The sequence below is a fragment of the Sus scrofa genome, chromosome 17, assembly GCF_000003025.6.
Source record: "Sus scrofa isolate TJ Tabasco breed Duroc chromosome 17, Sscrofa11.1, whole genome shotgun sequence".
Classification (NCBI taxonomy): Eukaryota; Metazoa; Chordata; class Mammalia; order Artiodactyla; family Suidae; genus Sus; species Sus scrofa.
This window is the reverse complement of record NC_010459.5, coordinates 34,359,326-34,372,509: the sequence shown is the minus strand read 5'-3', so window position 1 is coordinate 34,372,509 and position 13,184 is coordinate 34,359,326. Positions and strand designations below refer to the sequence as shown.

Sequence of the window (13,184 nt, the reverse complement as noted above, 5' to 3'; positions counted from 1 at the left end):
CCTCATTTATACCCTTGTCCCCTCCCTCCCTCCCTCTCTGCAGATCCCAAGTTCAGAGTCATTGGCCCCCTGAGGGCTGATGCACTGTTTGTTATCCAGCTTCCCCTGGAGCACTGTGAACCCCCTGAGGGTGGGGGCAGGTGCTTCTGCATCCTGTCATTCCAGTGCCCAGTGTGGACCCGGGCCCTGGAGTCACTGGCAGAAATGCCAAATCCAGGGTCTACTCCCCTCCCCCTCTTGTACCCCCCCACCCCAGGTTCATGGCCTGGTGGAAGACAGTCTGGGGACAGGGTCATTAGGAAGGGGTCTCAAGGCGGCTGCAGGCCCAGGGGAGGCACTGACCTTATCCGGGGACAGAGGTCAAGGCAAGATGACTGAGACTATGAGCCAGGCTGGCCAACCATGCGCCCCCCAGTGCCACCCCCTGACCCTCTAGTACCTGAGCCTCCACGTCGGTCAGCTTGCGGGTCTGGGCAGTGGTCTGGTTCAGAAGGCTGGTGCCCAGTTCCAGCATGGTGGCCGTCTGGTTCTGGACCATGTGCTGCTGGGCCTGAGCCAGCTCCAACCTCAAGTTCATCCGGATGTACCTTTCTAGCTGTGGGGAGACCATGGGCTGGGGTCATGGGTAGAGGCTGGGGGCAGGCTCTTGTCCCTTCCATATGCCCCCATGGAGGGACATAGAGCAACCAGGGAAGGCCTTGCTGCCAGCTTGGGCCACCATTACCCCTTGCCTAGACTGTTCCAGTGGCTTTCTCTTTGTCCTCTCCACCTCCATCTTTGTCCCATACACTGCCCATCCTCCACTCAGAAGCCAGAGGACGCCTATTAGACGTAAGTCAAATCACATTGCTCCCCTGCTCAAAACCCTCCTAGGGTTCCTGTCTCACTCAGAGGAAAAGCCAACATTCTCCCCGACTGCAGCTTCTTTCATGACCTGGCCTCCTCTTACCACTCTGATTTCCTCCCCTCGTCCTTTCTCCTTCACTCCACTCGGCCTCTGATACCCTTTCCACACAGCAAGCGTGCCCCTACCTCCGGGCCTTTGCACATGCTGTTCTATCTCATCTGCATGGCTCACTCCCTCATGTCATTTCAGGTCTCTTCCTACCATACTCCCTGACTTTGTATTACATATTTATCTGGTTTATAGCCTGTTTTATTTACCCTTGGAATGTCAATGCCATGAAGCCAGGGGCTTGGTCTTGCTCACCAGCTTATCTCAATATCTAGCCCAATGCTTAGCACACTGAGGGTGCTCAAAAATATGTGTTCAATGAATCGATGAAAAGGAAAGCAGCGAGGGTCAGCTCAGAGCCCCCAAGTTCATGCCCATCACCCCGCCTCCTAGGGCTGAGCCAGTAGCAGGAGGTGGGGATGCATTTTTCCCTGTACATGAATTTGCAGGTCCAATCACCAAGTTGGACTTTCTATTTTCTGGCTCCCTCCATCTGCCAAATGAGGCTGCACTGGCTGGCCTCCAAGGGTTCTCCCAGCTTGGATGTTTTGGGATCTGACAAGCTAATGTTCATTTTTTGACAGGGCTGCTTTCTTTCCCAAGAGCCGGAGAAGCTGGTCTGGCATGAGACCAGGATCAAATTGCAAAGGTGAACAGCGTGTTCTCAGGGCTCAGTGCCTGAAGGCGGGAGCGGGTGCCCCTCCTCCACTCCCTCTCCATTTGGCACACTTAGCGGCCTCTTGCCACAATCTCTACGCCCCAACCAGCCTGGGCTCCTTCCCTCCGCCTGTCACTCAGTCTTCCAGGAGGTCCAAAAGTGGTGCTTCCCAGGGAGAGGCAGTGACCTTGGCCAGGGGGCCAGGCTCCAGCTGTCTCTTCCTTCGTGGTCTCCCCTCTTCCATCTCAGCTCTTGGCTCCCATGCCTTCCTCCCCTGCTTGCTAAGGGGCCCGGCCCATTGTGGTGCAATGTCAAATCCTGAAGGGGGCGCCCGTGGTATGGATGATACCTGTGGTTCTCAAAGTGTGGTGCTTGAGGCAGCATCACCAGGGAGTTTGTTCTAAATGCAAATGTATAAGCCCACCCCAGACCCTCTGTGTCGGTGACACTGAGGATTCGCCCGGACGTGGATGGTGAATTGGATGTTCTCTCAAGTGTGAGATCCAGTGGTGTGGAGGTCACAGAGGGGACTGAGGACTAGGGACATGAGCACATCTGAGCTGATCAAGCCCTTTTCCCGTTAACCCCTTCCTCCCCTGTACCATCAGCTCCCCCACCTCCACTGTGCCCTGCACCACGCAAATGTGCTCCCACCTAAAAAAAAAATCCTTGGCTCCAAAGCCCCCTCCAATTTCTCTGCTCCCTCAAACATCAAAACTTCTTGAATAAGTTGTCTCTATTTTCAGTTCCATTTCCACGCTCACCTTTTATAAAAGTTAGTAATATTATTATGGTATACTTCCCAGACACAAACAGCATAAAGGATGATATACTAAAAGCTGTGTATTTACCACACTCAAGAGAAAAAAATACGGGAGTTCCCTTTGTGGCTCAGTAGTTAACGAACCCGACTAAGATCCAAGAGGTTGTGGGTTCGATGCCTGACCTCACTCAGTGGGTCAAAGATCTGGTGTTGCTGTGAGTTGTGGCATAGGTTGCGGATGTGGCTCGAATCTGGCATTGCTGCGGCTGTGGTGTAGGTCGCAGACGTGGCTCAGATCCTGTGTTGCTGTGGCTGTGGTGTAGGACAGCAGCTACAGCTCTGTTTCGACCCCTAGCCTGGAAACCTCCATATGCCATGGGTGCTGCCCTAATAAGACAAAAGACAAAATACAAAAAAAAAAAAAAATTGGCATTTCTTTCAGTTGTGAGCATAGACCCCAAATCATAGCCCTCTTAGCTGATCATGCAAATTCATTACCAACAGAAATCACCAATATTTTCATATCATAGTCCAGATGTTACAGTCTCTTAAAATGCTGATCATGACTTCAGAATTATGGACATTTTCAAACCCACCGCCAGATAATGATACAACCGTAGCATAGATTTATTTATTTATTTATTTATTTATTTATTTATTTATTTATTTATGGCTGCACCCGTGGCATGTGGAAGTTCTTGGGCCAGGGACAGAACCTGTGCTGCAGTTGTAACCTGCACCACAGTTGCAGCAAGGCTGGATCCTTAACCCACTGAGCCACAAGAGAACTTCCAGCACAGATTTCATTTTTAAGCTTTTTTTTTTTTTTTATTTTCCCACTGTACAGCAAGGGGGTCAGGTTATCCTTACATGTATACATTACAATTACAGTTTTTCCCCCACCCTTTCTTCTGTTGCAACATGAGTATCTAGACATAGTTCTCAATGAGATTTCATTTTTAATGTTTTAATTATAACTGCAAAGTCACTGGGAGTTCTTATACTTTATCTGTTTAAGAGTATTATTCTAGGAGTTCTCCTATGGCTTACGTATCCAGCGTTGTCACTGCAGCAGCTTGGGTCACTGCTGTGGTGTGGGTTTGATCCCTGGCCCATGAACTTCACAACCATGGGCATGGCCAATTTAAAAAAAAAAAAGTATTATTCTGACCCTTAGGCTTTACCCAGATGGCAAAGTGCCCAGGGCCCCAAACTCATCAGGCCCCTAGCCTCCTCCATGGCTCCTCAGGAGTGAATCACTGATGCAAACAGCCACACAGAGGCATCTCTGAGGCATCTCTGATGTATTACATTGCACGAAAAAAGCCAGACTCAAAGGTACATACTGTAGGCAGGCAACCGCAGCTCCAGTTTGACCCACTAGACTGGGAACTTCCTTATGCCGCAGGTGCAGTCCTAAAAAGCAAAAAAGCAAAAAAAAAAAAAAAAAAAAAAGTATATATATACTGTAGGATTCCATTTATATGACTTTCTGGAAAAGTCAGAATCAGTGGTTGCTAGTGGCTAGAGCCTGGGGCTGGGGATTTATTGCAAAGGGACACAGGGGAAATTTTGGAGTGTCGCAGTGTTCTATATTACATGCTGGTGATTGCGTGAATCTACATACTTTTGTCAAAATGTCTAGAGCTGTACATTTAAAGGCTGATTTTCACAGTCTGTGGACTATATCTCAATATAAAACCAACCCCCCCAACCCAAGGTTCTATAAACTGTCCCATATAAATATGTGTTATAATAATAAATATATTTCCCAAACGAATCCCTCACCTCTCAGTTTCATTCAAGTATTCAACTCGGGAATTATTTCTCGAGCACTTATTTTGTGCTAGACCCTCTACTAGGTTCTAAATAATCAAGAATGAACAAAATTGGCAAGTTTTCTGATTCCACGGCCCTTCCACCGACTACATCAGGTAAATGCCAGAAATGATGAGTGCCATGAAGAAAATAAGAGGGGTAATGAGGGGGGCAGTGGCAAGTGTAGCCAGAGCGGCAGGGAAACCCTCCCTGAAGGGGCCATCAGAGGGGAGCGGATGTGAAGGAGCCGGCGGTGGGAAAGTCAGGAGGAAGGGAATTCCAGAAGCAGGGAAGGGCCAGTGCAAAGGCCCTGAGGTGGGAGTGTGTCTGGGGTATTAGAGAATCAAAAAGAAGGTCAATAAGAACAATGCGTCCTGCTTGTCTCTCTCCTGGAAATGGTGCCTGTGGTTCACATGTGGGTAAAGCATTTTGTCCACTACAGAAAAAAGTCAACCCAGACAGAGATGCCTTGGATGTGATGAGCCTCGGTTTGAATCTCAGCTCTCAGCTTTGCGGCTGTGTGACCTTGGGCAGGTACCCCTACCTCTCTGGGCCTCTTCTCTAGAATGGGGATAATCGTAGCTCTCATCTCCAGGTTGTAGGGAGGATTCCTGACACAACCCATGTAAAGGGTCGGGAGCGTGATAGGTAATTGATACCCGACAAATTCCAGTAGGTCTCTATGTCCGTGTTGTGGTTTGCATCACTGTCCACCCAGTGGGCCATGAACTCCAAGAAGACAGGGGCTTTGCCTGCCTACAGAGCTTGGGGTACCTGGAACGATGTCTGGCAATTTCTTGGTGCTCCATGGATATTCGTTAAGTTGAATGAATGAATAGATGGGACATCTCCCCTCTTGGAAGAATTAGCTTTGAAATAAACTAACCCGTGTGGCTCTGTAGTGCAGCCGCTGGGAAATAGAATGACAGGAAAGGAAAGAAGCTTTTACAAAACATTTAAATCCTAGTGGGAGCTGCCTCCTGGCTTTCCACTTCCAGCCTTTGCACCTCTGTTTCCCATCACTACTTGTGGTGGGCACAGGACCACTTCATGGGGTTGGAGGAAGGTAGAAAGGAGGCAGAGCTCATTGAAAAGGGCCCTGTGGTAGGAATGCTGAGAGCTTCTCTGGTCAAGGATGCTGCAGGATGCAGGGAGGCCAGCAGGGTAGACGTCACTGTCATGACCCCAGTGGGACAGAGCTGTGCTGGGGTGGTGGCTTTGGGAGTCAAAGGCATCTCTGCACAGGGTCTAGCTCTGGGTCACTGCCGGCTGGATCTCAGCAGGAGGCCTGGTCTGCCCGGGAGGCTGGGGGACTGGCCCTGTCCCCTGGGTGGGAAGGGCCTTGGAGGAGAAGGGGGCCCAGCAGCCGTCCCTCCCGGGGCTGGCCAGGCTTCCAGTATTAGACCTCTAGGCTCTGGGTTTGAATCCCAACTTCTCCATTAACCGCCATGGGACCTCAGCTAAGTGTCTTCCTTCCAAGCCTCAGTTTCTTTATCTGTCAAATGAGGAAGCCTCACACCCCTTCTTGGGGTTAGTGTGAGGCACTGGGGCAAAGAACCAGAGAGTGCCTGGCATGGAGCTGGTGCCCAACAAACACCACAGTCTCCCTGCATCGCCTCTTGAGAGGCTCTGGAAACTTCCTCTAAGAACATTTTGTTTCTTTTTGCAGGCTGGAGAGGGCCTCTGTTTATATCCAGCCTTGACTCCTATTGGCTGTGAGGTTTCTCAGAGCCTGTTTCCCTGGCTGTAAAATGGGCACAGTAGCAGGACCTACTGTATGCAGTTGTTGTGGGTTAAATGAGACACGGGTGTTCAGGGAGCCCATGCTTGGCACGTGCTGTGTGCGCAGTAAATTTAGCTGCTGTTATTATTCTGCTGTTGCCATTAAGCTGCTGCCTGGTCTGTCCCAGCACCTCCACCTGCAGCCCAGGCCAGGGGCTGGCACATCTTGGAAAGCTGGAGGTTCTGTCCTACTGCAGAACATTTGGCCTGGCCTCTGGTCCCTCTGTCCTTTGCTGGTGGGACTTTACCAGGAGTGGGAGTGGGGCAGAAGTCAAGGGCTCTTGGAAGACGTGGTTGTCCCCTTTATGGCACCTCACTGTCCTTTGCATGGAGGCTCTGCTATTGATCCCACTTTAATTTTAATTTTATTTTTTATTTTTGTCTTTTTAGAGCCACAGTGGAAGCTCCCGAGCTGAGGGTCAAATTGGAATTGCAGCTGCTGGCCTCCGCCATGGCCACAGCAACACCAGATCCGAGATACATCCGAAACCTACATCATATCTCAATGCAACACAGGATCTTGAACCCACTGAGTGAGGCCAGGGACTGAACCCGTAGCCTCATGGATACTAGTCGGGTTCTTAACCTGCTGCGCCACAATGGAAACTCCCTGACCCCATTTTATAAGTGAGCAAATGGAGGCTCAGACACGTGAAGTTTACCTCCAAGGCTACCTGTCAAGTTGACAGCTGCTGGGTTCATACTGGGTCTGCTGATTTTGGAGGCTGGGAGATCAGGTGCAGTGGGCACAGGAGGGTCAGGTCAGGGGCTGAGCAGGTGGAAGCCGTGCCTCCCTCACCCAGTGTGGGACCCGAGGCTCAGCCTCCCTCCAGGGAGCCCGGAGCACCAATGTGCCTGGCTGCCGGCTTCTGCCTGTTGCCTGCGTTTCTGGGTTCCTTGCCTCAGGGCTCCTGCCTGAATGGGACCAAATATGAACCAGGGGCTTCTGCGCATTTAGGTGTCAGTCAGGATACAGGAAAGACAGGGATTCTCCCCCACCAAAAACCACCTCCCGTGAAATTGCAGGGAGGCAGCAGGGAGAGAGTGAAGCAGACTGTCGAACTGGGAGCCTAAGACCCTGGATCCACATCTCTGAGCTCCTTGACTTTGGTCAAATGATTTCATTCTTTTTTTGGGGGGAGGGGGGGTCTTTTTGCCTTTTCTTGAACTGCTCCCACGGCGTATGGAGGTTCCCAGGCTAGGGGTCTAATCAGAGCTGTAGCCACCGGCCTACGCCAGAGCCACAGCAACACGGGATCCGAGCCACATCTGCCACCCGCACCACAGCTCATGGCAACACCGGATCCTGAACCCACTGAGCAAGGCCAGGGATCGAACCCTCAACTCGTGGTTCCTGGTCGGATTCGTTAACCACTGCGCCACGACAGGAACTCCCCAAATTATGTCATTCTTCAGTAAACGCCATCCTTCCGGTCACTCAGGCCCAGCCCCTCGGAGCCAGCCTCACTCCTCTCCCTCCCTCCCTCCCCCCACCCCGCCTCCCCTCTGTGGTGTCCCCTCTGGATCACATCCAGAAGATAATCACTTCTTCCTCGGCCCACCCCTACCCCCACCCCTGAAACCCGGTCCAGCCTCCATCCTGGCTGCGGTGGGCATTCACAGCCTCCTTGCTGGGTTCTCAGGCTCTGGCCTTGCTCCTGGGCCACCAAGCTCCCTGGCCCACACGGTAGCCAGAGAGACCCCAGTAAACGTGTCAGGTCACTGCACCTTCTGCACAAAACCTGCTGTAGTTCCCATATCACTTAGCAAGAACCAGGCGTTCTTGCAAATTTCTTTCCAAGAGAAAAAAAAAGTCTTTACTTTGTAAACAGGAAAAACTATCCCAACAAGCAGGGTCTAAATTGGGTTGCACTTGAGATGGGGTGGGAATTAGGATAGAGCCGGACAGGCTAAATTCAGGCTTAATCACTCAAGGTGGGAGGGGAAGGTGGGAAGAGATAAAAGCCCAGAAACAGAGAGCCCGGAGGACCGGCAGGGCCTACTCAGCCCAGCCTCATTTCACATATGGGGAAACTGAGGCCTCAGTCAGATACATACTTGCAGGAGGCTCCACACTGGAGCTAGTGGCCCAGTCTAGCCAGACCTGTGAACAGCTAGGAAGTCAGAGAAGTTCCCAGGCTAGGGGTCAGATTGGAGCTACAGCTGCCAGTCTACACCACATCAACGCCAGATCCGAGCCGCATCTGCAACATATACCACAGCTCACGGCAATGCTGGATCCTTAACCCTTTGAGTGAGGCCAGCGATTCAACTCACATCCTCATGGATACTAGTCAGGTTCTTTTCCACTGAGCCACAGTGGGAGCTCCAGAAGTTAGAGCTTTGATGACTTTGCGCGTGTGTTTCAATTTAAAAGCAAACTTTTGAAATTTTAATTATAGTTGTTTATAGCCACTGAAGGGGCTCCCAAGTTTCCTCCCAGAGAAATGCTAAGCCAGTACCAGCAGTATGTTTATATCCCCTTGCTTCCCGTCTGTGAAAAGGTCAGCTCGACACCCTGCACCCTGCATCTTTATTCTTACTATAACTCGGCGATTGTTCCAGAGTCATCCAGAGACACCAGCCTTGCTGTTTTAATAGCCACCACTGTTTGCTCATCTGGTCCCTTAGAGCTGGGGCCATAGGTCATTTCCATCCCACCAAGCTTTTGCCGTCACACCAGGGCTGCCGGGAACATCCTGCCCGCTTGTCTTTCACCCTCCTGCGAGGCTGTACGGGGATAAATCCTTCGATGCAGAACTGCCAAGTTGAAAGGTGTATGCCCTTGTGATGTGGACACGCTGCCCTGAGCAGAGGTCGTGTCTGTGGTTTCCACACTGTGTTTGGAGGAGGGGCCCTGGGGTCTGGCCACAGGAGCCACAGTGTTTGTTACTTACTGGGATCCTCCCAACACACATCCACATGCCCCCAGCTCAGGAGCCCCCCGAGCTTCTCCCATCAGCCCCCTTCTGACTTTCAGGTCTGCTCACAAATGTCACCTTTTCTGAAATGCGTTCCCAGGCCACCTCATTAAAGGTAACTCTGCCCCCAGCCCTACTCCACCTGCCAGGACTGTGTGGGTTCTTCATGGCACGTCCCACATCTGAAATCACTGGGGTCACTTGCTGTTTGTCTGTTTCCCCCGCGGAACATCGGCCCCAGGAGCCCAGGGCTGCCATGTCCATGGCCACACCCTCTGTCCCTCCAGCAGTGCCAGGCACATAAGAGGTCCTAGGAAGAGTTTGTTGAAGGAACAAATAGATCCGTTTTACGTAAGGGGCGCTGGGTGTCCACAGAATAATGGTTTGGCTGCTAGAAATAAGTTTGGGCATCCCGACCCAGCCCCAGCTGCCCCGGGAGCCCTGTGAGAGGTGAGGCCAGAGGACCAGAGAGCTGGGGCGACCATGGGTCCAAGGGCAGGAGGGAGAGGGGAAGAAATGCCAGCTTGGAGACAGGAGGGCAGGGAGAAGGAGCAGAGGGAGGCCCACGGCAAGGGAGGGAGCCAGCTTGGGGTATCTGCAGGAGAATGTTCTAGAAATCTGACACAGTACAACAAATTCATTAGAAGTACCAGGACCCGTGAGGGGCGCTGGGCAGAGCGCAGTGACCAGAGCAGGCTCATTCCTGCTCCCGGGGTGGACTGAGCTCTGCGCAGCTGCGGGGCCTCCGAAGGCAGGTCTCGGCAGTGCTGAGCGTACCAGCCGTGGCCCCAGGGCCTTACGAACAGAGCCCACTTAGTCTCGGCTCTCTCATTGCCCCCATTTCACAGATGAGGGAAAGAAGCATAGAGAAGATGACCCTGTCTCCCAAGTCACACAGCCTGTGAGCAGCACAGGCTGGCTTGGGACCAGGTCTTAGGGCCCCCGAGACCACAGCCTTTGTCACTCAGGTGGGCTGCCTGTGCCAGCCAGACCCCAAGGCAGCCCCAACGACCCCCCTCCGGGTCCTCGTGCCCCAGGGTAGTTGGACTGGCCAGTGTGACCAACAGGATACTGTAGAAGCGTTGGAGGTGATGGTGGTGACAGCATCACTTTGTGGCTTCTGCTCTGTCCCCTCTTGAATCTCTTAATTTGGGGGAAGCCAGCCCCGATGTCCTGGGGACCCTCAAGCAGCCCTGAGGAGGGGCTGATCTGGAGAGGAACACCGGCCAGCATCACCCTTCTAGCCCTGTGCGGGGCCACCTTGGAGGCTCCTCCTCCGGCCCCCTTCGAGCCTTCAGGGAACCGCAGCCCCACCTGACATCCACGTGTAAGTGCAGGGAGGAAAGCCCAAGTCAGAACTACCATGTTAAGCTGCTCCCGATTCCTGACTCTGGGCAACTTGACAGGTAATATATGTCCAGGGTCACTTTAAGTTGCTAAGTGTCTCAGGGCCTAATGTGTTTATGCTGCAATAGGTAACAATGCTACTGCCTTTGCAGAGGTTACAGAGGTCAGACCCTCTTGCTCCCAGGTCCTGTCCCCCCACCCCCGCCTTGGTTGTCACATCTCATCTGCCCTGTCTTCCCCCACCACCCCCCTTGCCCCCGCCACCAGGCCTCAGTGTCTTCATTTTCTGCATGGAACTGACTTTGGCTTGGGAGCCTGCTGGCCAAGGTTGGCCCCTCCTCCTCTGCCTGGCTCCAGGCCCCCCCACTCCCTCGGGACCCACACAGGCCCTGACCCCTGGCTCGGGGCAAAGTGAGGTTTGTCTTGTTTTTTCTGAGCACCCACGCCCAGTCTTCCTCGGCTATTTTCCTCCCTGCGGGAGATTCTGTTGCTTCTTCTGGGTCGGGCTTGGAGTGAGTGGAGTGGGCAGGGAGCCAGGGGTGGAGAGGGTCAGGGACCAGCGAGGCTGTTGAGGCGGGATGAGCGTTTCAACTCTCAGCCTGATTCCCGGCACAGGCCTGGCTTCGCCAAACGCCCAGCTGCGGCGTGGAGCCTCGTGTGGGCCTGGCGTCCTCGCTGACAGGCGCTGGTTCAATCCTAGCTTTGCCTTTTCTCCTTTGAGCCAGTGATGTAACTTCTCTGAGCCTCATTGCCTACATCGGAAAATGGGGCTCATTGATTCCTCCTGGCAGAGGGCCTGGCATGGGTGCCCCTACCCCGTGAATGTGGGTAGTGCTTCATCTTCTTTTTTTTTTGTCTTTTGATGGCTGCACCCGAGGCATATGGAAGTTCCCAGGCTAGGGGTTGAATCAGAGCTGCAGCTGCTGGCCTATACCACAGCCACAGCAATGCGGGATCTGAGCTGTGTCTGTGACCTATGCCACAGCTCATGGCAATGCAGGATCCTTAACCCACTGAGCGAGGCCAGGGATCGAAACTGCATCCTCATGGATCCTAGTCAGGTTCATTACTACCGAGCCACAACAGGAGCTCCTGTGATGCTTCTTATAAGCTGGGGAAAGGCTGCCAGGACCTTGGCCTTCTCGGGCTTGGCTATCCCTTTGTGGTTGTGTGTGCCTAAATCTTGATTTTGGAAGGTTTGTCTACAATGGGGCCTAATAGAGGAGCCCTTCTTATTCTCCCACATACAGAAATTGAGAGTTTAGGAGTTCCTGCCATGGTGCAGTGGGTTAAGGATCCTACGGCAATGGCTCAAGTTGCTGCAGAGGTATTGTTTTGATCCCTGACCTGGTGTGGCGAAGTGGGTTAAAGGATCTGGCATTGCTGCAATTGTGGCATAGCTTGCAGCTGCAGCTTGGATCTGATCACCGGCCTGGGAACTTCCATATCCCTCTGATACAGCCATAAAAAAAGAAAAAAATTGGGGAGTTTAATTGAGAGGAAGTAAAGCAGCACATTTCTTGCAATTGCTCACCTCTGCCACGTGCATCAGCCTTAACATGGAACGGGGTCGCGTGTCCATTTCGCTTGGCAAGTGTCTACTTAAAACTCATCATGGGCTGAACACTGTTCTAACCACCATGTATATTAAATCTTTGTTGCCACCCTCTGAGGTAGGAGCTATTATCAACCCGTTTTACAGATGAGGCATGGAGAGCTTCAGCAACTGGTCCAAGGACACGCAGCTTGTCAGGGACACATTCAGACTGTCTGGGAGTGGCTGTCCCAGGCTGCCCTTCTCCAAAGTCACCTTGGCTGAAGTGATCATGTGACAGCACCCCTCCACCTCTCACAACCCCAGCTCCACCTGGGGGAGGGAGGCAATCCTGTGCTAGAGGGAGGGAGGCTTTGCTGGGGCATCTCCCCCAGAAGCCCCAGGCTTTCCTCCTGTACCCTCTGGTGTGTGGCTCTGCTCTCGTCTGATCCCCAGCGGCCTGGAGGGAAAGAGCCATCACCCCCCACTCGACAAATGAGGAACCTGAGGCCCAGAGAGGATTGCCCACAGCTGGCAAGTGAGGATTTGAACCCAATGGCTAGGTGCTCTGCCCCCTCCCACCCTGTGTGCCAGGTGGCTGAGGCTGACCCTGAGGACAGGGTGATGGGGGTAGGACCGGGGTCTGGGAAGGAGGCGGGGAGCAGATCCCGATGTCTGTGGCCACTGCCCATTGCAGAGCCGTCCTCGCTGGGCGCAGGGCAGAAAAGTGGCCACATCCAACCTAGTGCCTGAGAGCCTCTTGAGTAGGGTCAGGCCCAGGGAGGCCTGATCTCAGCCCTGATGAACACTTTAGTCTCATCTTGGTCACACTCTCTTGACTCTGCTTTCTGGTGACACAGAGCCCTTTTCATTTCCTCCACATCACCTTGCTCCACTCCACCCCAGGGCCTTTGCACTTGCTGTCACCTATGCTTGGAAATCTTTTTCCTTCCCTTCCTGGCCTAGGAACTGCCAATCCACCCTTTAAATCTCAGCTCTGTCCTTCCTCCTCTTGCCCTCCCTCCATCAAGGTTGGGTCCCCTACTCTCCACTCCTAGAACAGGTGAGCCCCTCCTTCCCAGCCTGTATCATGGTTGATCACTGCCTACGAACAATTCCTGGGTGAGTGTCTCTTCCACGGCCCCCAGAGTTGGATGGACTGTGTCTTCCTTTATTTCTGCTGAATCCTCATTACCTGCACAGAGCCAGCCTCTAAGCTCTTTATAAACATCAGTGGAGGGGGTGATGAAGTGAAGGCAGGAATGAACACCCTACCTGGCCAGTTAAGTTCAGAATGCTGCATGTGTGCAGGTGTGCAGGCCTGCACAGAACTCCAGAACTTCTTAACTGTAAGGACGCATGGTATTCACAGGGCTTATGCCATGCGGTGTGTCCTGTCCCTACTA

At 52.9% G+C, this 13,184-nt stretch overlaps 1 protein-coding gene across 1 annotated transcript in view; it reads right to left on the bottom strand.

The window, feature by feature from the left end:
- Nucleotides 1-13,184, bottom strand: part of ANGPT4 (angiopoietin 4) — a 49,052-nt gene that overhangs the window by 22,468 nt on the left and 13,400 nt on the right. Inside the window, exon 2 of the mRNA XM_013985210.2 lies at nt 440-595. Within this exon, the coding sequence (XP_013840664.1) occupies nt 440-595 (156 nt within the window). The remainder of the gene's footprint in view (nt 1-439; nt 596-13,184) is intronic.